Source organism: Alosa alosa, chromosome 18 (genome assembly GCF_017589495.1).
Source record: "Alosa alosa isolate M-15738 ecotype Scorff River chromosome 18, AALO_Geno_1.1, whole genome shotgun sequence".
In the NCBI taxonomy this organism is placed as follows: Eukaryota; Metazoa; Chordata; class Actinopteri; order Clupeiformes; family Clupeidae; genus Alosa; species Alosa alosa.
The window spans coordinates 16,183,572-16,205,296 of record NC_063206.1 but is presented as its reverse complement, the minus strand read 5'-3'; the positions used below and the strand labels follow the sequence as shown (position 1 = coordinate 16,205,296).

The 21,725-nt window shown below is 44.6% G+C and overlaps 1 protein-coding gene across 34 annotated transcripts in view; it reads left to right on the top strand.

The window, feature by feature from the left end:
- The window catches only part of LOC125312111 (neurexin-1a-like), a 279,994-nt gene that overhangs the window by 243,905 nt on the left and 14,364 nt on the right, over nucleotides 1–21,725 (top strand). For 23 of the 34 annotated variants that reach the window (XM_048270694.1, XM_048270660.1, XM_048270687.1 and 20 more), the window contains one exon: nucleotides 19,034–19,124. In XM_048270694.1, coding sequence (XP_048126651.1) covers nucleotides 19,034–19,124 — 91 coding nt within the window. The remainder of the gene's footprint in view (nucleotides 1–19,033; nucleotides 19,125–21,725) is intronic. The other 11 variants (XM_048270695.1, XM_048270688.1, XM_048270686.1 and 8 more) reach the window with 1 other exon arrangement.

Here is a 21,725-nt window from a genome sequence, read left to right as displayed (position 1 = left end):
AGGCCTGGAACAACTGGACCCTCTGGCAGACCTCCACTGCCTGATGTTCTCTCTGCGTGCCAGTTTAATTTGGCCCCGTGCAGTCCCACTGATTAGATGTATCAACCTTAATTACTTCAGTAAACACTGACTGGAGTGTGTGGGCTCGCAGGCTGATTAAAACAGCATCTGAACCAAAGGGGAGAGACCCCCACAGTCACTCCGATGCCTTGGATTGTCCTGCATCCGTGGGAAAGACTTTGCCTCAGTGTCCCTCTAAGTGCCATGGTTCTGCATGCCACTGACCAAAGTAAGCTGGTTAAATATAGAGGTGTAATTCGCATGTACTGGCTTGCAGTTCCTGAAACAGGGACACAGGAAAACATGCACACACACACACACACACTCACACACACACACACACACACACACACAGACACACACACACACACAGACGTGCACACACACAAACAAGCACATCTCATTTGCATGGCTTTTCCTGTTTAGTATGCTGTGCAATAGGATTCGGCTCAGCCTCCATCTTATCAGACTCTGGCCCATGTACACAATCAAGTTGTAATTAATTTGTCGTAATTGCAACTTTGGTGAGTCATTGCGTCTTGCATGACCTCTACCAAGATTAAAGAGACCTTCCATTACGAGGCTTCACAGATTTAGCTTGTTTTTGTCTCATATTTTGAAACACTTTGAATTTATCACTCTCTTTTTACACTCTCTCTCTCTCTCTCTCTCTCTCTCTCTCTCTTTTCTCTCTCTGGGTATACATATATATATATATATATATATATATATATATATATATATATATAGACTAGGCTAGAGTTACATATGCTTATAATGCATTTCTGTTGGGAATAATCTAAGAGTTAGATTAAATAGAGACATAGGTATATATATATAAAACACTTGAGTGGTGCTATTGTTAGTAGTAGTATATATACATATGTCTCTATTTGTTGCCTAACTTATTCCCAACAGAAATGCATTATAAGCATATGTAACTCTAGCCAAAACAGAAAGGTGTTTATGCTACACTTTCCAAAGAAAGCCTTTATACACCTAGTAGCCTATAGGGAATGGTTAAGAGCCGAGGAGATGGGAGATGCAAGCAGAGAGAATCTTATACACACTCATTAAATCCTTGTTATAAAAGAGTAAATTACATTTACAGTGCTGAATGAAAAAAGTGCTCTCAGCTGGAATCATATGTGTTGTTTTTGTTGTTCTTGTCCTTGTTTGATCTGGCTTTGTTTATGTGTTTGTTTTATCCAACTGTGAGGTGCTGGGTCCTCCTTGGTCTGTTCCGTAGTCATTACAATCTAATTCTCTCCCCAAGTCGTGGTCATAATTAGCTTTGACCTACATGCATATTAACACCCCCACTGTTTAGCAAACAGTCCGGCTCCACAGAATGCATTGCATGAACACAGCACTTTTAAACTGCCTCGCTTAATTCATGCATTTGTTTCATTAAGGGAGCTCAAGGCAATTTGTTGAACAAAAACATTCCTTTTATGCCACGCTGTAAGGCTTTATGTCTTTCATCCAATTTCAGTCCATAGCTATTTGGACGTAGCCCTTTCAGTGAGCGGGCCATGAAGTAGCATCATAACTACTGTAAAAATAGAGCTTCATTCCATTCTATACATGACATTTTCATGACCTTCACTGCCACTTGTCATTGGCCTCTGGATTTTGGTGCATGTTTGATAGTGTGCTATCTTATTGTCCCAACTGCTTGTCCATTACAGTAGATAAAACAATACCCAGAGTGTTTGTTAATGTAGGAACTTCATTAACAATGAAAATTAGAGCATATTAAAGTTGCACTGTAACAGTTGTGTTGTATCACATGAATACAAAGTAGGAAGGTGTTAGGTGTCAGGCCTCACATATGCTCCTAATCGACGGCATTCCATGTTCTGGCTCCTCAACTTCCAGATGGTCGTGTTCCATATGAATAGCCAGGGAGTATCCCTGTCTCAGCTCTCTTGCCCAGGCCAAGTCTTCTCCATCCCCCCTCCGTTGGATGGAGGCAGATTGAGGGCTGGCTTACTGTCCTCTGCCCTAGGGGAAGTTGTTATAAGTCAAGCTGCTGCAGCCCCAAGGATATACATTCAGTGTAGTGGTTGTGTAAGTTATTTCGGAGATGCTCTAGATATGCCTGTTTGCTGTATTAGTGTATGGTTGTTCCTCCACAACCCTCAAATGAGATATCAATAGTATATGCTGAATACTAAATTAGTATAAAGTTCAGGGCTTCATGTAAATCCTTATACAGAGACCTGGTAAAGACAAGGTGTCAACTGATATCATCATTGCTTTACAGTATGTGTGGATTGTTCTGAGAGAGTGGCCTTTGTTGGCTTCTTCATTTGAATGCCTGTTGTTGAATTTCAACATGAAATTTTATGTGAATTTTGTTACCATGAGTATATATCAGTTGTTGCTGTTTTGTATTCTATGTGAACGACTGTTTTTGAAGCATAAATAATGTTGACGGAGAAAAAGTAAGGGAAAGGAATAAAGATTAATAAAAAATTAAAAAAAACTTGGACAGGAAAGGACAGGGAAAAAAGGCAGAAATATATAAAAAAAAATATATAAAAAATTGAGGGAACATGAACAAGCAGAGAGCCGGTGGTTGCATCAGCTGTTGTGCATGAATGTGTCAGGTGTTACTGTGTGTGTGTGTGTGTGTGTGTGTGTGTGTGTGTGTGAGAGAGAGAGAAAGAGAGGTTTCTTGACTGTCTCCTTCATTGGGAGGATGACTTCGCTAGATAGTGAGCAAACGCCCTCACAGAGAGTATGTGTTGCATTTGCACAGTCTTGCACAAAGTCTCCTGTGAGGGCAAATGTATGCTAAAAGCATGCAGCTATCTTTTGTGTGGTGATATGGACACTATTCAATGCAAAAAAACAATGCCTGCAACTTCCTTTCCTACCTGTCTTTAAAGAAATAGCTGTTTATCATTCTATATACAGATAGTCTACTGTGACATGACTGAAAATGAATATAAGTGAATAGTCAGAAAAAGTTGTACTGCCTGGTACTCGGATGCCAGAAGTGATGTCTGTTTGATGAATATGTATCCAACGCCAGATCTCAGCCATCTTCATCAGCAGTCTTTTTTTTAGATGTGTTATTTATACATTCTTGCCTGTTGGTTGCCATGATTGGGCGCACAATGGATTTATTTATTTTTTTAATAGCATTGTCTCCACGCTCTGTAGACCTCTCTACTTCTGAGGTCTAAATAATAGATCGCTGCTCAGCTCGGTTATTAGAGGAAGCATTACATAACTGGCATCATTTGCACATCAACAATTTGACATCTGTTACATCACAAGCATCCAGGCTTATTTACATGCGTGGGACTGATATGTAACATGTGGTTATGTGGAGTGATTTAGTCTAATGTTTATAGATACAAGATGAAAAAGGTGTTGAAACATGTTTATATTAGCTAGGGCTGCTTACATCTTGTTTTAGTTTTCTTTAGAGAGACAGTGGGGGGAAATATCAATTTTGTGGGGGGAAAAAATCAATATAATCTCTTTGCTCAACCTTTGTCCTTGGACTCTGTTTGTGCCTACAACCATGAATTCTCTCTGAATTCTGAAGGTTGTGCCTTGTCATGCCACAGTGAACCCCTCTGTACTGCACCAAATCCATATTTCTTTCCCTGGGTATGCTGTTGAACACGATCAAATGTTTGGCAGTTGTTTGACACTTCACTATTTTATAGCTAAGCCTACATAATGTGTGGTGTGTGATATGTTGTCATGCATTTAAGCAGTCCAGGTAAATATGTAGATCAAAATAATCTGAAATCATCCAAAATCTATTAACATTGCACAGCCTCACATATTAATCATGTGGTGCACACCTACATAGTTTCATCACATACATACACATGTCAATGTCAAAATACATCATAATTCATGACTAGCATATCATGAGCATATAGATATACCCCTTCGATCGCTCTCGCATTTGAGTCTTAATTATGTAAATGGAACTGAATAAAACATAGTTATATGCACCATGCAACCCTAACCACACGGACGAGCCGTATCGGACGGGTGTCCGTGGAGACGGGCAGGAAGTCTATTGTTTGGTCTCCCAGCCACCTATTGCAAATCCGTCATCCTATTGCGTCTTTATGCTGCCTCCCCAGAAGCTGCTGAAGTCAAGCTCAGGTGGTTCTGTCTCCTTCACAATTAGCAAGCTCCGAAAATGGCAGAAATGATTTAAAGGTTTTGTCGGCAGAGGCTCGGTTCCCGTCCTGGCAATAAGAATCATCCAGGCTCTCTTTGGCGGGGAAGGGAGACTGTTCCATTTGGTTTCCTGTGTGATAAGGAATAACTATACAATGGAAGTGCCTACCAAAAGAAAGAGAAACACGTCCAAACACCCTTGATCTGTAATTTCCCATTTCTCCCACATGACGAACATGTGTGTCCCTCTGAGAAATATCTTGAGATTATACATTCACTGGGGCTATTTTTGGTGTTCTTTTATGTTATACTATTACAATTATAGTATGTTATTTAAAATATAATAATTCAGATCTTCATTGTCTTTAATATTCATTTACATGTTGCCACGTGATTTGATTTAAAGGATATGATCAGTATCCAGTATCTATATTCATATCAGATATCCAGAATATAGACTAAGACAGAATATAGAATGTACATAATGCACTATTTTAGGAAAAGACAGCTGTCGCATAGCCTTCCTTTCCCGCTGTGGGTGCGGGTGCGTTGTGGGTGAATTAGGGACACGTCCACGCGTCCTTCACCGCACCCGTGCTCCGTCCACATGGAGGACACCCCTCCCTGGGCTAGCCCTGGCCGGGTGACATCACCAGGAGCAAGAGCCGCAGGTATGCGATCCGTGGGAGTGGTGGGGGTGCTGAAGGGCTGGCCTCAGGACGCAGCGGCCACACACTGATGGATGGCGGGGGAAGTGATGTCAGAGACCTGCGGTGGCTCCGAGTACGAGGCAGCCACGGCAGGCGACCGGGCGTATCCATCACCTTGTCCCCCTTCTGGGCCTGATGATTAAACCTGCCCTTCACTGCTGGGTGGAAACACACACACACACACACACACACACACACACACACACACACACACACACACACACACATACATACAAACATACATACACACACTCATGCACACACACACACCTGTATGTGTATATCTACACATACACACTCACACAACGACAAACACACTCAAGAGAACACATACACACTCAAAGGAAACAGGTGCACACATATAACTGACAATCAGCAAAATACCTCCCAGGCACATTCACACACACACACACATACAGTACATACATTCATGCATGCATTCACTGCACACACATACAGTCACAAATGCATCAATATCCAAGCAGCACGTTGAATAAGCTGTCCTTGCAGCTCATCGGCTGTGAATTGCCACCACTGCGCGTCCTGATTTGTGCCGCCTGTTCAGGCTGAACCCCACCCAGACCGAGCACCAGTGATGAGGGGCAGGGCGCCTGAGTGACAGTAGATGTATGAGGGACACGGTGGAATATGGAGCAGCTCCTCTGATTGATGCGGTGGAGACAGAGTGCCATCACTTCTCTCCTGTCACCAGGAGAGACTTTTGGCAGTTTGATGGGTGGATACACCTAAAGGACATCAATTGGGTACGCCCGCAGTTGATAAAGAACTCCATATTTTAAGGATTTTTAGAGTAGAGGTACTCTCATTTTCTATTTTTTTTTTTTTTTTTTTTGTATTTTCATTTTAGCTAAGTTCATTCCATCAATATGTTGACAGATGGATTCCTTAGAGGTGTAAAATAATGTCATCAAGGGTTGTTATCATGAAGTGAGTGCCGTCACCTCTGTGACAGTAGGAGGGGTCGATGGGTTTTCATCAGCTGGGTGTGGTCAATGCTTTTTCAGTGAAGGAATGAGGATGCCATTATATTTCCTGTCACGTTGTGTGTTATGGAGGAATAATCTCATTTCACTCTCATTTTAACTTTACATGTTGTACCCAAAATATTTTGTTTATGTTTAAATTACACTACAGGCTGCTTCAGGCCCACTAAAGAAAACTGTTTTCCTTCTATGTTTTCAGGCTAAGTTAGTTTAAGACAAGAAGGTAGTGTTGACAACTCACTTAGGTGGCAATGGAAAACTAAAAAAGTATTCTAACTTTTAAGTACTTATATGGCATACATAACTGTGAGAAGTATACACAGAAGCATACATGAAAATAAATCACAGCTTGTTCTTTGGTTTTTAAATATGTGTAAATGTATTCCACACAAATGCCCTTCAGTTAAGAAGAGAGTTCATTCCTGCTCAGGGAGCAGTAATCAACTGAAGTCTTTTTTGCAGGCAGCAAACCACATCTTGACTTTGAGCTGATTGATATGGGATTAGCGTTTTTATTCCCTCAATCAAGTGAAGTTCACTTTCTAGCTTGTTTATTTTGAACTGCTGTTAATTATTAGGCTTAAATATAGAGTCCGCATGTTTCTTTATTTTAAGGGATAGTTTCAGAATATGCCATTTCACGCAGCATGAAATGAGTGAAGCACTTGCATTCAAAGAGTAGCTTCACTTTGCTTTGTTAATCAAACCATCTGTGCAATATAAGGAGTCTAGGCTCGATTGTAATTGGCTGTCCCTGTTACCTGCTTCTGTATTAGCAGCAGAACTTGCTCTTTTAAGAATATTTTCCGACCTTAAGTTCATGTAAATCAACTGGCAAGATTTTCATTTGATAAATTGTCTCAGGGTTTTGATTGTTGTTTTGTTCCATCCTACAGTATCGCTTTTTTCTGCAGTATCGCTGTTTTTTCCATTGTTCAAACGCAGAGGATGAGTTCCCCTTCCCTTGCCTCATTATGCAGTCGTAGGTACAGAACAATTGTTATCACCCCCCTCACCCCCCTCCCGCACACACACACACACACACACACACACACACACACACACACACCACCCCCCTCTCTCTCTCCTCCAACTCATGCCATTTTTATTTCCTGTAATTAATCCTGTTGGTGTTTGTTTGGTGGCTGGGACCCCCTCACAGTAATGGCACCATGAGTGACGCCGCCATCTTTCATTATGCCCATCACATCAATAATTCATTGTGTGGTCCGGCTCCCTGGCTCTGATTAGTGATCAGCCACCCAAATTGTCTCCCACGTGGCAGACAGAAATGAGCAGAAGAACAAGAAGAAAAAAGAGCTAGATGGGAAAAGTTTTTTGTTTCCCCCATCTCCCTCTCTCTCTCTCTCCCCCTCTCTCTCTCTCTCTCTCTCTCTCGCTCTCTCTCTCTCTCTCTTTCAAATGTAGTTTTTTTGGTTATTCCTCGCAATTACGCCATGTTCCAATTTGAACTGTGAACATGATTGTGTTACATAGCGCTGTTTCAGATATCAGCGAGAAGCGGAGTGGGAAATGAATAGGAGACAACCATGAGGGTCGGTCGGCAGGCAGGTTCCTAATTGTGCCAGATCCTGCCTTGTGTAACGGAGAAGAAAAGAGCACTGCAATATGCTCTATTTTATCCACTGCAATACGGCTGTGCTCTGTCTTTCAGCTCCCATGTAAGTCTACCCACTCTCAATGTACAACAGACTCTGCCCATACACACACACAAACACATACCTAAAACAGCAGCTGCAGTGCTAGCCACCCACACAGCTCATGATTGATCACTGAGGTGGTCATGTGATCATGTGCGTGCATGCTTGTGTGTGTGTGTGTGTCTGTGTGTCTGTGTGTGTATGTGTGTCTGATCTTCCATTCTTTACTTCTCGCCCACCTCCCTCATCTCTCTTCTCCTGCCTGTCAGCGTCGGAGTGACTCGGAGGCTCCACAGATCAGTGGCGGAGTCGCTGAAGTCTCCTCCGATCCACACCCCATTAATCTTGCTCATCGCCCTGCCCCCAGCCCAAACTCTCCTGTCACCGCGTCTCTCTCCGCCGCCGAGGTCAGACGAGGTCTCCGCCTCTCTGCATCCCATCTCTTCCCCTCTGCAGAAAGAGCAGAGGAGACAGATGGCTGGAGTGAAAGAAGTGTTCAGCATTATCTCATATTTAAACAAGTCGGTAAAAAAATCAATCTTTTATTGAAGGCAGAGAAGACAGCATCCCAAATAGTTTTTGGCGTAATGTACTTTATTGAATGATATATATACGGCACTAAATATAATGCCTCTCCTCATCCAAGAGCTCTGAAGAATACTGACCCGAAGAGACATCATTCACGTTATTGAAATCGACCTACTAACAGACAGCAGCGAAACGCCATTGTCTCACTCCCCATTGTAGCACAGCTTCCTCAATGACACCCTTTTCATCATTGACCCACTGCGCTGCGGGAAAACCACGCTTGATTAGGCTCGATGTACGTGTGGCTAACCAGCCCATTGGCACATCATCGCCTACTCCTGCAACGTGTGGGGAGGGCACACTTGGGTAGCACCAGCATGCTCATCCGCCGATATGAGAGAGGGAAAGAGAGAAGAGGCGGAGAGGAGAGGTGCCCCCCCCTCCCTTTCCCTGTCATGTTTTTAGGCAGAGGTTGAGTGTGCGAAGCACGCCACCATCCATTAATCTTGAGCCTGGCCTGCGTGTATATTAGGATGACAAATTTGGCTCTGTCGCCCCATCAGGGACTGGGACCGCATGTCAAAATGGAGGCAAAGTCAGGGAGCCTATGATTTGTGGGCAAGCTTATCATCACTTTTTTCCCCTCTCTCTCGTTCTCTGCAACATCTCTCTCTCTCTCTCTCTCTCTTTCTCTCTCTCTTCCTGCTTGGCTTTCCCCAGTGCATGACATTTTCACTCTTTTTTCTTCTCTCTCACTCAGCCGTTCTCACACTTTTATTTTTTTTTTAGGCTATCACATTTTTATATCCTCTCACACTTCAAACTTTTTGGCTGATGCTACTGAAATTCTAATTTTCTGCTTTTTTTTCATTCTTGTTTCATTTTAAACCCCTCCATTAATCACATCCTAAAATTATATGAGATTAAACTACAGACAAGATAATTTATTCTAGACAATTTTAGTACCATTTTCTTTCAGGTTTGTCCACGGCATTGCCTTGCACATTTTAATGAAATTCTTCAAATAAAAAAAGAAAATAGTCACATCATGCAAGTTCCCTATTGGTGATTAAACCTGTGATCGAGTCAGTTGTATCCATTTGAACAAAGCACAGTCCACACAGAGACCAGAATAATACTTGTTTCCAAGACAGGCAACCTTGGCATTGCCCGTGTCAATTCTTGTGCTTCACGTTTGGTGTTGCCAAAACCTCTTCTCAATTGTTCTCTTTCTAACCTTGATGCTGTACTAAGGTCTTTCCATAATATGCTATCAAGCTTACCTTGTGGCGATGTTCTGTTCTGTTCGACTGTGCACTGGAGAGGTCCCAATAGGACACCCACAGACTCCAATCTCGGTGTTCGGGGGTGTAGTGGAATTGAGGTAGCCCATTCTCATGACAGGTGAAGGGCTGCTCCTCTGGTCATTGTCACCCTAGTCATTCCCATATGGTCATGCCCTGCTCCCAGTGGATCACCTCACTTACGAGCAGACCCCCGCAATCAGCCCAGATTGGTGCAGAGGCCATCGGGCAGACGGGCGTCGCTTTTAGATTCGATTTCAGATAGCTCCCATATCAAGGCGTGGGGAAGGTGTTATATTCAAGCTAGCGATGAAGGGGGAGGTGGGGAGATGTGGCAGCAGGTACTTGAGTGCAGAGGGATTTCATTTATTGAGAAACGTGGAAAGGAAGAGGGAGGCAGGGACCAACCGGTGTTCAAAGAGGGGCCCATTGTTGTCTGTGCATGAAATATCTGGACAGAGAGGATGTATACAACAGAAGTGCTTTCAATTATGAATAGACAGGTGCATTGTGGGAAGTGTCAGTGAGACCTACTATTTCATTGAGCTTGTGGATGTGTGGTAAATAAGTCACAGCGTGCGCATGTATGTGTGTGTGTGCGTGCATGTGTATGTGTATGTGCGTGTAGGTGTGTGTGTGTACGTGTGGCGTGTGTGTGTGCATGTGTGTGTGTGCATGTGTGCGTGCGTGCGTGTGTGTGCGTGCGTGTGTGTTAGTGTGTGTGCGTGCGTGTGTGTGTGTTAGTGTGCATGCGTGTGTGTGTGTGTTAGTGTGTGTGTGTGTGTGTATGTGTTAGAGTGTGTTGCCGCATGCTCAGGAGATATTTGTACAACAGGAAGATCATGAGCTAACAGCGTCCTCTGAGCCCCTGCAGCCACTCCGGAGGCTGTGGCCCTGGTTTCCTGCACCCTGGGGCTGCCAGACGAACGCACAAACCCATCTCCAGCAGGCCATGTAGGCTACCGCCCTCGCCGACACCCATTTAATAGCACCATGTTTCAGCAGGAAGAGGCGTTCACTGGTGTGAGAACAAGAGCAGGATATCTATACAAAGTTAAAGTCGACCCATATAGTGTGAAGGGGGAGAATTCTGCATTGCAGTACTCACTCATTCTTGGTACTTATTTTCACATAATCAATCTTTATTTCACCATGTGAGGCAACAGAGAGAGGAATCGTTTGATGAGTATGTCTTGAAACAGATGGTTATTCTATTCAGTGTGTATTCACTCCAATGCCTTTATATAAACCGCTGTTTCAGACTTTTTAAATCGATACTTCACAGGGTTTTATTTTTACTTTTGGCACAGTTGCTCAAGTACCAAGTTTCATACTCTGTGTGTGTGTGTGTGTGTGTGTGTGTGTGTGTGTGTGTGTGTGTGTGTGTGTGTGTGTGTGTGTGTGTGTGTGTTCATTTACAAGATGACAGTTGAGTTTATTAGCAACTTCCTGGCTGGCTTAGTGACTGTAACAGATTGCATTAAAAATAGTGCCTGGGTCTGTCATAGAAGAAATGTATTTTCAGTAGGAAAAAGAAAGGAAAATAGCAATTAAGCAGAACTCTTGACTATGCCTCTCTCACACACACACACACACACACACACACACAGCACACACACACACACACACACACACTCACACACACACACACACACACAGGTGTCAAATGTAAGGTTTTGCATTTCACAATCGAAAGGTATGGCTAGATTATTGTTTACTTAGTTAGATGGAAGTCTGATGGTCCTGGCTATGTACTTGAAGACAAAATCAATGGAAGAGTTCAGCTTCCCACCTGGGTTCCAGGTTTTATGCTTGTTTTGGTTGCACACGGTCATTCATAATGAGTGTCCCAGATTCCTACCTAAATGTTAGAAAGCATGAGAGAGAGAGAAAGAGAGGGAGAGAGAGTTCAAAAAATGTTTGAACATGATCAATGCCAGGAGGAGAAAATATGACCAGAGAGAGAGAGAGAGAGAGAGAGAGAGCTGAGTCATGCGGGGAGAGGGCTCGTTGGCAAAGCCGAGCCTTGAAGGAGGTGCGGACGAGAGAAGCTGTCCCTTGGTGGCGTATGTCCCTCAAAAGCGGCCGTAATGAGTGGTGTGGGTGTGAGGACTGGCGCCGGAGACTCAGCTGTGCGGCCTTCTAATTAACGCTGATAAAAGTGTGCTGCCTATCGCCCCCTCTCTCCAGCTCCTTCTCCTTCTCTCTCTCTGTCTCTCTCACTTTCTTTCCCCAATGTCACTTTGTTCCGTCTCTCCCTCCCCTCCGGTCTGTCTACCTTTTTCTCTTTCTCTCCCCCCTCCTCACTTGTCTGCTCTGTCTCTCACTCTCGTCCTCCCTCTCTTTTTCTCTATATCACACCCACACACACCCACACACACACACCTCACACTTTTCTCATTATAGAAACCTGGACACTTCTCTCTTCCACCAGTGCACCATGAATGTCTCTGGTACACTGTGTAGTTAGAACCCTCCAGGGTTCTCTTGCTGCTGCACTAGTGTGAAATGTGTTCTGCGTGGAAATGTTACAGGGACCCACCACACACACTCACACACACACACACACACACACACACACACACACACACACACACACACACACACCTCATGAAATAGTCTGTGTATTTAGGGAATAAAGCTTATTCCCCCATTTTCATTTAATTTCTTCGTCTCATCTCTATTTTAGCAGCCCTGTCATTGCGGCTCATCTCCCTCACAGGGTGTGTTAATCTATAAAATGGAAATCATGCTCAGGCAGCGCCGATGACAGCGAGTAGTGGGAGACAAACATTATTTGGAGTGGAACTTGTAAATAATTAGGGATTTTTTTAAATGTTTTCTCCACCCTTCCCTTCTCTCCCACTAGCTACTTGCTGCTGTGAGAAATTCATTAAGAGACTGTCATGGGACATGAGGCGCGTTTGCATACACCACTAACAATGAAAAACAAATCTTGTTTGAACAAATGTACATCAACAAACTATTCAGGATAGACTGGAAATGGCAAAACTGATTTGAGGTATAAGATTTTCATGAATACATGATCACCATGTGTTGAATGGCAAAGCAAATAATGTGCTAACTGCAGGTGTGCTTTGGAGGCTATCGCCTAGATTGGCAGTTAAACCTCTGTCTTTTAGGTAATGTCTGGTGTGTAAGGAATGTTTTTCAGCCTGGCTGTGTGTGTGAGCGTGTGCGTGTGCGTGTGTGTGTGTGTGCGTGTGCGTGCGCGTGCGTGTGTGTGTGTGTGTGTGCGTGTGTGCATATGAGTGTGTGTGTGTGTGTGTCGTTCTGTCTGTCTGTGTCTAGACACACACTGTGTGTGAGTGAAAGTGTGTATGTGTACTCTGCTCCCGCTGCAGTGGTCAGCTGAGGCAGAGGAGTTCTGCGCCCGGCTCCTGCCTACCTCGTTAGAGGGTGTTGTGCGCAGTGACAGTAGCCTGCCGGAAGATGTATGGCAGTTGGGAGCAAGACGGTGTCTGGGGAGTGAGACTGAGGCTCCAGACCGTACTACTCCCCCCCCCCCTCAACACACACACACACACACACAAACACACCTCTCTCACACATGCGTTAATACTGAGCCTCCGGTCTAACAACAGCTGCTCAGTGTTAAATAAAGGAGAAAAGCCCTTTCTTTCCCATCAGGAGAGCAGATGGAACAGTCAGACTATACCTAACAGCTGTCTTAGCTGACCTTTTCATGTTTTATTGTATATACTTCATTTTTTAAATGTTTATCGTAAAACTTTTTCTGCATACAAAAGTGCTCAATTTGCACAGACAAATGAATTAAGTCTGACATAGTGCATAGCAGTGAATTGTAGGAAATATCCATTAAGAATGACCATACATCAGATTTACTTTTTGCATGACTGGTGGTGGCAGATTGAAAGTAAAATGGTAATGGAGATGGGCTTTATAAACACCATTTCAGTAGTTGCTATGTGCACTACTGCTGAGGCATATGGAATCCATTAATAGGAGATGAGTTATACGAACAGTATAGGAGACTCACTCTCTCCTGCACTATTCATTTGCCACTCCATTGTGCTTGCTGGTCTAAATGATCTATTCTCTGTGACCCAGTTCAGTTTGATGCAGAAGTACACTTTTGAGACTTGCTGTATCCATATGTACTGAGAGGACTGCAGGGTTCAGATGTACCACATCTGGTGTTAAATTATTACTTTTTAATATCAGACGTATAAGCAATAAAACATTACTTCTTTTAAGAGGTATATAATGGATGTTAACATACTCTAGAGCTCATTTAAAACACTGTTACAAGATGTGAAATGTGTCTTAGTGCCAGCTCCATAGACTATGGGACTTTGGTAAGATGTGTGCTTACATTTAGCTTATTAGGTAACAGGGACGACTATGAATATGGCTATGTCTCGCCATCGTTGAAACTTTGTGGCTTAGCCACTAATGCAGTTGATAGACTAACTGAGAAAAGGCAATTTCATTGTTATGAACAAATGTTATGGTAGCAGGATGTGAAATCGCCAGGAGTCAGCACTGCCTCAATGAAAGTTGTGTACTTGCTGAATGCTAATGTGGTGCAGTGAATGTTAAAAAAGTACAAATAAGAAAAGGAACGAAAAGTAACCTCCAGAAATAAGTCCTTCAAAGGTGCCTCACGTTGTTGAGCCATCGTTCTGTTTGGTACAGACTAGAAAGAACCCTCCATTATCATGGACAAGACAAAGAGAAGTGCCACACCTTAGGTCCGTTATAGGTCCCATGTGATAAATGGCATGTTGACTGCAATAACAATCAGCAAGCAAATAAAACTGAAAGGCTCTTAGGTGAGCTGAGGAATACAGGACAGTCTCTTAAGTGCCTATCATGTCTCATGATAAGGTTGCCGATTAAATAGCCAAACAACCAGCTGAGCGAAGTGGCAGGCATCTCCACAGCCCATCACTGGCACAGCAAGAGCCTGAATGTTGACTTTTAATAAGTTGCCTCTGCAGACAGCTATCTCCCTGCTGTCTTTTGATGAATATCCAAAAGTTCTCTCGCTTCTTCCCACTGGTGTGTTGAGTGAGTTTCTATGGTAACGTGAAGTACAGGGTCTCTGCTGCAGTGCCCCCCAGGCTTTCTCCTGCAGACCTTGGGTTTAAAAAAAAAAAGACTCCAAACTGTTGGTACTACAGATGGCTTAACCTAGCAACAGTGCATGGAGTATACACAGCTGTATGTTATTAATTGAGCCTTTTCTCTTCTGAATGGAACATATTCACATTGAATTCCTTTCATCTGAAACATGGAGGTCGAGCATGCTTTAGTATATACAAAATAGTATAGTAAGAAATCTGGTGGTTTTACTAGGCGGTGTATGAATTGAAGGAGGCATTGAGATACATTGAATGTGTGGATCTCTGAAATTCAAGGAATACATGTTTTCCCCTGTACAAACCCTACAGGGATAAGTTGCCTCAGGTCATGGTCTTCCCACAATGGTACCTCTGCTCTAAGGGTCAATGAGAATCATTGGCAAGGGTCTTAGCTCTCCCAGTCAAGGTCAGTTTATACATGAATATATTTGACTCTCTTCCCCAAACATTCTCTGACCTGTAAATAACTAGGGGCATATTTCAACTCTGTTTTCCACCAAAATGCAAAGGTTAAGTTACATTGGTCACCAGCACATTTGCAACAGCATAGGTCAAATGAAACAGAAATCGGTAACAAATGCTAAAGCATTCAGAAGAGACTACGCCATCTAGAGAAAGCTTAGTTTGGGTGGAGGTGCTGGAGCTGGGTGATGTCTTCAGCGTCCGGGTGACTTTCAGCCCATTTCCAAAGAGACGTTCCCATGTGCCAGAGAGCATTCATCATCCCAGTTGAGGGCTTCAAACAACAGAGAGCAGAGGAAGTAAAAACAGAAAGAGACAGCGTGTGTGTGTGTGTGTGTGTGGGGGGGGTCCTCGGAGAGATACAGACAGGTCATCACACAGCAAGGTGTGTGAGATTGCTGAGCTGCCGGAAACCCAGCGGGACTCTCAGCTCAAGCACCATCCTCTCTGCCCAGGGCTGGACACACACACACACACACACACACACACACACACACACACACACACACACACACACACACACATATTACTCCAGACAAGGCGTTTTGGATGTGTTTACTTTGTTTGTTTTGCTTTTGTTTTGTTTTGGTTTAAATTTTCCTCTGTTCACTGCTGAAGAAAAGCCACAAGGCACTCACAACAGCAACTGCGGTCTCTTTCAAAGCAGAGCACTAATTGCTCAATGTGTGACCTCCACAGCACACAAGGAAGGAGCACCGGGCATCTCACACAGCAGACGGGCACTTTTGACTCCGACCGGTCTGCTGACACAGACGCAGGGGTCAGAGGAGGAAGAGCTTGTGGGTCGTGGGACAGAGTTAGTCGAGATTAAGAGCGAAAGGATTTTCAGTCTCCACAGATCAAGAGGGGAAAATGTGACAGGGTTTATACCGGACGTGTGAACTGACCTCATGCACCCGTCCTAGTCCTGAGGGCTTTTTTTCTTTAAATTTAGCGTTCAGGAACGATCATAAATGACTCCAGTCATTCGTCAAGGTCAGCATCGTTTAATTCCTCCTGTCAAATTGAATTCTCTTGGTCGAAAAAATATGATGTGGAAAGATTTAGCCCCCGCTCTCTGTGCATTCCTGTGCATTAAGGGATTTGAGAGATTGATTTGAAATGCCAATTAGCCCGCATTCAGAAACACCAGCCTTTGTGTTGTCTTTGCCAGCACTTGTTTACATGGCTCTTCCCTACAAAGTCAAGCCTGAGGCTAGTCTGCGTGTTGCATAGCCCCTTTATCAACCGCCATTACTAGACCACCATTTGGGATGAGATGGTCGACTTGAGGACAGAAAAATAGCTACCTTTCAATCATGCCTTTACTTTGTTCTGTTTTACGATCACACAGTGTGTGTGTGTGTCTGTGTTTGTGTGTGCGCGTGTGTGTGCGTGTGCGTGTGTGTGTGTGTGTGTGTGTGTGTGTCTGTATTCAACATTTTGGAAGTGATAGGCACCTTACCTAGCCGATCTTTCTGCCGAAATTCCTGTTGCGTTGCACGGTTTCTCCAGCTCTAAGCCAGGCCAGATTAATGAGCTGTTCCCCTACCTCTGCTTCGGCACTTTGGGAAGAGCAGGCAGATTAATGAGGCCTTCCCTGCCCAAGGCCTCTGCTTCAGCACTTTAAAAGCACTGGCAGATTAATGAACTCCAACCATGGCTCCAGTCAACTCTGTTTCCTAGTTTGTGCTGAAACTTACTGTGTCACATTTCTGTGCGTGCGTGCGTATGTCTGTGTATACTGTACTGTATGTGTGTGTGTGTGTATATATGTGTGTTTGTGTGTGTTCTGTGTGTGTGTGTGTGAGAGAGAGAGAGAGAGATAGAGAGAGAGAGAGAGAGAGAGAGAGAGTTTGTGTGTCTATGTGACGACATGCTTGTGTCGGACTTTTAGTATTCATCTTGGAGTAGAATGTCTGTGTCTGCCTCTGACTCTAAATCAGATTCTCAGCTCAGGGACAGAATGAGGCCGTGTAATGAATGGGAATATTATTCGGTACCAGTTGATGGTTCTGGGTGGGGCCAAAACTACATCAGAGTTTTGACCCAGTCCTCTCAGTCTGACCACTGCTCCTGGATATGGGTGTTATAACATTTAGTTTCACAGTGTTGGCACATCCATGCCAGTGAAAAAATGAAAAATAATTGTCACACTTTCTATAAATAGGGTCAAAGGCAGTGATTGGGGCTGTTGCCACAGAGATGAAAGTGGTGGCGTGTGTGTGTGTGTGTGTGTGTGTGTGTGTGTGTGTGTGTGTGTGTGTGTGTGTGTGTTTGTTTGTGAGTGTGCAGGTGTATGTCTGTGTATTTGTCTGTGTATGTGTGTGCGCACCAACATTCAGACACCAAAATGAGGTCACCTCTTAATAAGCCAATAACATCACTCCGAATCATGACACACATCCCAACGAGCCCTACTTCCACTGCTGTAATCAGTGGGCAAGTATTGCAGTTGACATTCAGTCTGCTGTGTGCAGCGTCTGTGCCGCATCCGCCGCTAGAAATGAAAAAGGAGTCTGAGGGAGGAGAGACGGGTACCACTGACAGGCAGCTCTCCATCACTACTGCACTCTCCACAGCCCTGAGTGGCACTGAGAACACAGATGAAACATAAAACAGAGAAGACATGAAACAGAGAACTGTGTGTGTGTGTGTGTGTGTGTGTGTGTGTGTGTGTGTGTGTGTGTGTGTGTGTGTGTGTGTGTGTGTGTGTGTGTGTGTGTGTGTGTGTGTGTGTGTGTGTATATGAGAGAGAGAGAGAGAAAGGAGAAAGAGTGTGTGTACTGTATGTGCATGCTTTCTTCATCTGTATGCTGTGTCAAGAGAGAAGAGGAAGAGAGAGAGAATACTGTAGAGTGTGCAAACAAAGTCAGTGTGTTTGTCTTATACAGAAAGTGCAGTGAGAGATCGAGAGATAAGGGGGGGAGTGTGTGTGTGTGTGTGTGTGTGTGTGTGTGTGTGTGTGTGTGTGTGTGTGTGTGTGTGTGTGTGTGTGTGAAAGTAAGACTGAGATGTAAAAAGAACGTGCATGGCAGAGGGATAGGGAGTGTGTGTGTGTGTGTGTGTGTGTGTGTATCGATTCCTGCACCTCTGTCTGTCAGTGGCGAGTGCCAGGATCTCCCGCCAGGAGGAGAAAAAAAAACAAATCAAACAGGCAAAGTGATGGATGTGGCACTCCTGGATCCACTGGCTCCGCCATCTGGACAGCCGACACTGTATATCAGCCTCATGCACAGCAAATTAAATTTACATCCGCGCCACTTCCTCAGGCTTGTGGATGCACAGATGTAGAAAAAGAGAGAAAGGCCCCCTCCACCCCACTCCCGTCCTCTGTCATCTCCTCTATCCATCATTAGTCACACTCTTCCGTCTTATGCCACTTACCTGGGCAGCAGGCAGGGACAAGTGTTTTTAGAAGACCCTCCACAACATGCCGTTAGTCAGAGGTGGCCGACCCGGCTTCAGGAGCTGAAAGTCCTACCACTTATTCCTTTCTGCTGTCTGCAAAGGTGAGATCACAAATCACAGTCTACCTGGCTGAAGAGTTGTGCTAATTGGAATCAGTTGGTTACTGAATGTGGCTGGAATGAAGTCATGGTAGGACTTTCTGAAGCAGGGTTGTCAGCCTTTAGAGATCTCACAAATCTTCAAAAACAGGCTGCACTGCGCTCACTTAGTCATGTATTACCTTTTTGAAGTAAAACTACAGAGGACTAATACAACCTTATTTAATAGGAGTTGCCGATGTCTCCTTATTAAAAAGAGTGTTGTTTGTGTACTGTATGTTCGGTATTCAGGCACTAGAAGACAGTGTGTCTTGAGAGGATGAGGATAAGAGTTGTGTCAATAATGGATGGAGAGTGGGGATATTAGAAAGACAGACAGGCAGGGAGATAAACAGTCCCTCTGCTGGGTAAAAACGCCTAATATTGTTTATATGCAACTTGTCCCTCTCCTAAGTAGGTTGTGTTTGCTTCTTTGCTTAACATGCCCACCTCTTTGTGTCTTCAGACAACGGATGACCAGGTCGCTTCAGCCGAGTGCCCGAGCGACAGCGACGACGAGGACATCGACCCGTGCGAGCCGAGCTCAGGTGGGTTAGGTTAGTCATCTCTTTTTTTACTACTTCTCTCTGGCTGTGTCGCTGTCTCTCTCAGTGGGTCTGTCCATGTGTCTCTCTCAGTGGGTCTGTTGCTATGTCTCTCCTTGTCCTGTGTGTCACACACTCACACACTTCCTGCCATGGCCTCGTCTCCCCTACACCGCCTCAACATACACCACTTCACTCCCCACTCCAAAGAATGACCAGAATACTTGAGAGAGCCCTGTGACTCTCCCTGAGTGGGCAATCCAGACAAGCTCCTCCAGTCCACGCCTGTCTTATTTTTCTCCATTTGTCCCATACCCACTCAGTCTGGAAAAATAAGCTCCAGCCCCTCTCCACAGAAAGAACTCTTTCTTTCTTCTCTTACTTCCCTTTCTCCCAATTAGTTTCCTCTCTGTCCTCACAAGAGACAGAGAGGCGGGGCATGATGATGGTGGGGCGAGGTTTGGACAGGCTCAGCCAATGCTGGATGGCGAGCTCCAAACGCCTCCTCTGATGCCTCTCCAGCGTCAGGCAGCGCCTAGCGAATCCCCGTCGTTATTAATTATGCTCGGCAGCGAGAGAGAGTGAGCAAGAAGGAGAGAGAGAGAGAGAGGGAGAGAGGGAGTGTACTTGAGCGAGTCGAGCTCTGTTGTCTCCATCGCACACAGGCGCTCGCGTGTTGTTTATGCAAGCTGATTACACTTGACGTGCACGTTAGGTGTGTTGTCAGTGCTGTGTACACTGCTCTCAAGGAAAACAACAACACCACCACCACCATTCCCACAGCCCCCACACACCCCCTCCAAAAACAAAAAACACCCACCTCTTGCAAGAGTTACCTTTTTATCCCCCTCACTTTGTTTTTGTACGAGATGGCACACCACTAAAGTGCAACAACCAGTCAGTATGCAAACACATGGATGGAATGACAGGTAGAGAGAGGAGAGAAGGAGCTTGTTTTGAAAGGGAGCTAACAGAAGATCAGACAGACAATATGTTGCGTTACATCAAAAGCTTTCTTTCTTTTTAAGCCCCAGGCCAGTCAAATATGCTGTCTCCATGCATTACTAGCCCCGCCTGAGACTTCGCAAAGAGAATGGAAACCCACCAAGACACACAATATGTATTTCAAGGCATGTACATAAGAAATATGAGCCGGATTAAAAGATAATCAGTTTATCCCTCTGCAAAGCACATCTTTTTGAAAGATATGTATTTTGGTGACACTTGTGCACACAAACGCAGGGACACTTGTTTACTCGGCGTTGGAACATCCTGCATACTGATGTAATTGTTTAATTAGCATTCACTGTGTAGATGAAGAGATTTATTGAAGGGGTATCATCATTAGCATTTATCATGTACTCATATAAATGAAATATAAGCTCACACTGTAGTGAATTTGTACATAGTTTTATGTACTGTAGATTACAGTGCACTGGAAACATTGTACGGATGGTGGCTTTGGAGAGGGCCCACTCCACCCATGGTCGTTTTAGCAGTGAGAGCAGCCACAGAACCAGATGCTATTTTATGAATGCACTTTTGACTGAGACAGCTGGTCCTTCAAAGGAACTGTCAGATTATCCTACAAATTCTGTAAACAAAACATCAACAAAGGCCTGTTATGATAAGCCATGGAACTATTCATGAATATATAAGTACTGGAAATGTTTTATGTGTCTATGTGTATACATATGCATGCATGTTAAGTGTCTTCTTTGTGCATGTAAACTGTGACATACTTTGCTCCAGTGTTTTCTGACATGTGTGAAGGGAGAGTTAAGAGCTTTCAAGATGAGACACAAACAGGCCTGGGGTGGGAGAAGGAAGCACAATTAAGAGGCACGACTTAAGGCCTCTCCCTCTGCGTTATCGATCTGGCGGCGGCAATGAAGCCTAGACTAAATTAATGTTGGCCCCTCGGCTCTGCAACGTCTCGTCGGCCATCACCGCAGACTCTGTCTCTGTCGAGGAGGGGCGGGAAGAGCAGGCTTGGCTGATGAATGGTGTTGTGCGGAAATCACACCCCACCACCACCACCACTGCCACCACCACCCTCTTAACGCTGATAGACAACCAAGAGTCATCTCCATGAGTGATGGAGTTGGTGAGGACAGAGGGAGTTGGTGGTTAGGGGCATTACAGTCCGCCTCAAACTACAGTCCACCTCAAGCATCTGTCCCTCTGTCGCCATGTGATGAGGTTGTTTACCACGTCAAAAAAGTGGAGAGGTGTCTCACAGCTGTGTTCTGGTCAAGGTCGCCAGCATGCCCAAATAAACAACCAAGCGATAGACAAAGCTGTAGATTCACTGGAAACCCCCGGCAAATAAAAGAAACGCTCTTCCTTTCGTGAGAGGGAGGAGGAGAGAGCACGCTCAGTCCAAAGTCAGTGTGATTTGACGCTGTCTGTGGGAGCTGCCATGGCGACAGCTGTCTAGCACCACATCCTGATTAATATCTACATTCAGGGCCACTGTCACGCTCAGTGGAGTGGGCGACGCCGCGCGTGCGATGGCTCAGCGACGCGTGAAGGACTGGGCGCACCGGCAGCCCGATGCACTGTGAGTGCAGAGCAGGTGGCTCAGGTTACCCGCAGGCTTCCAATCCCTCC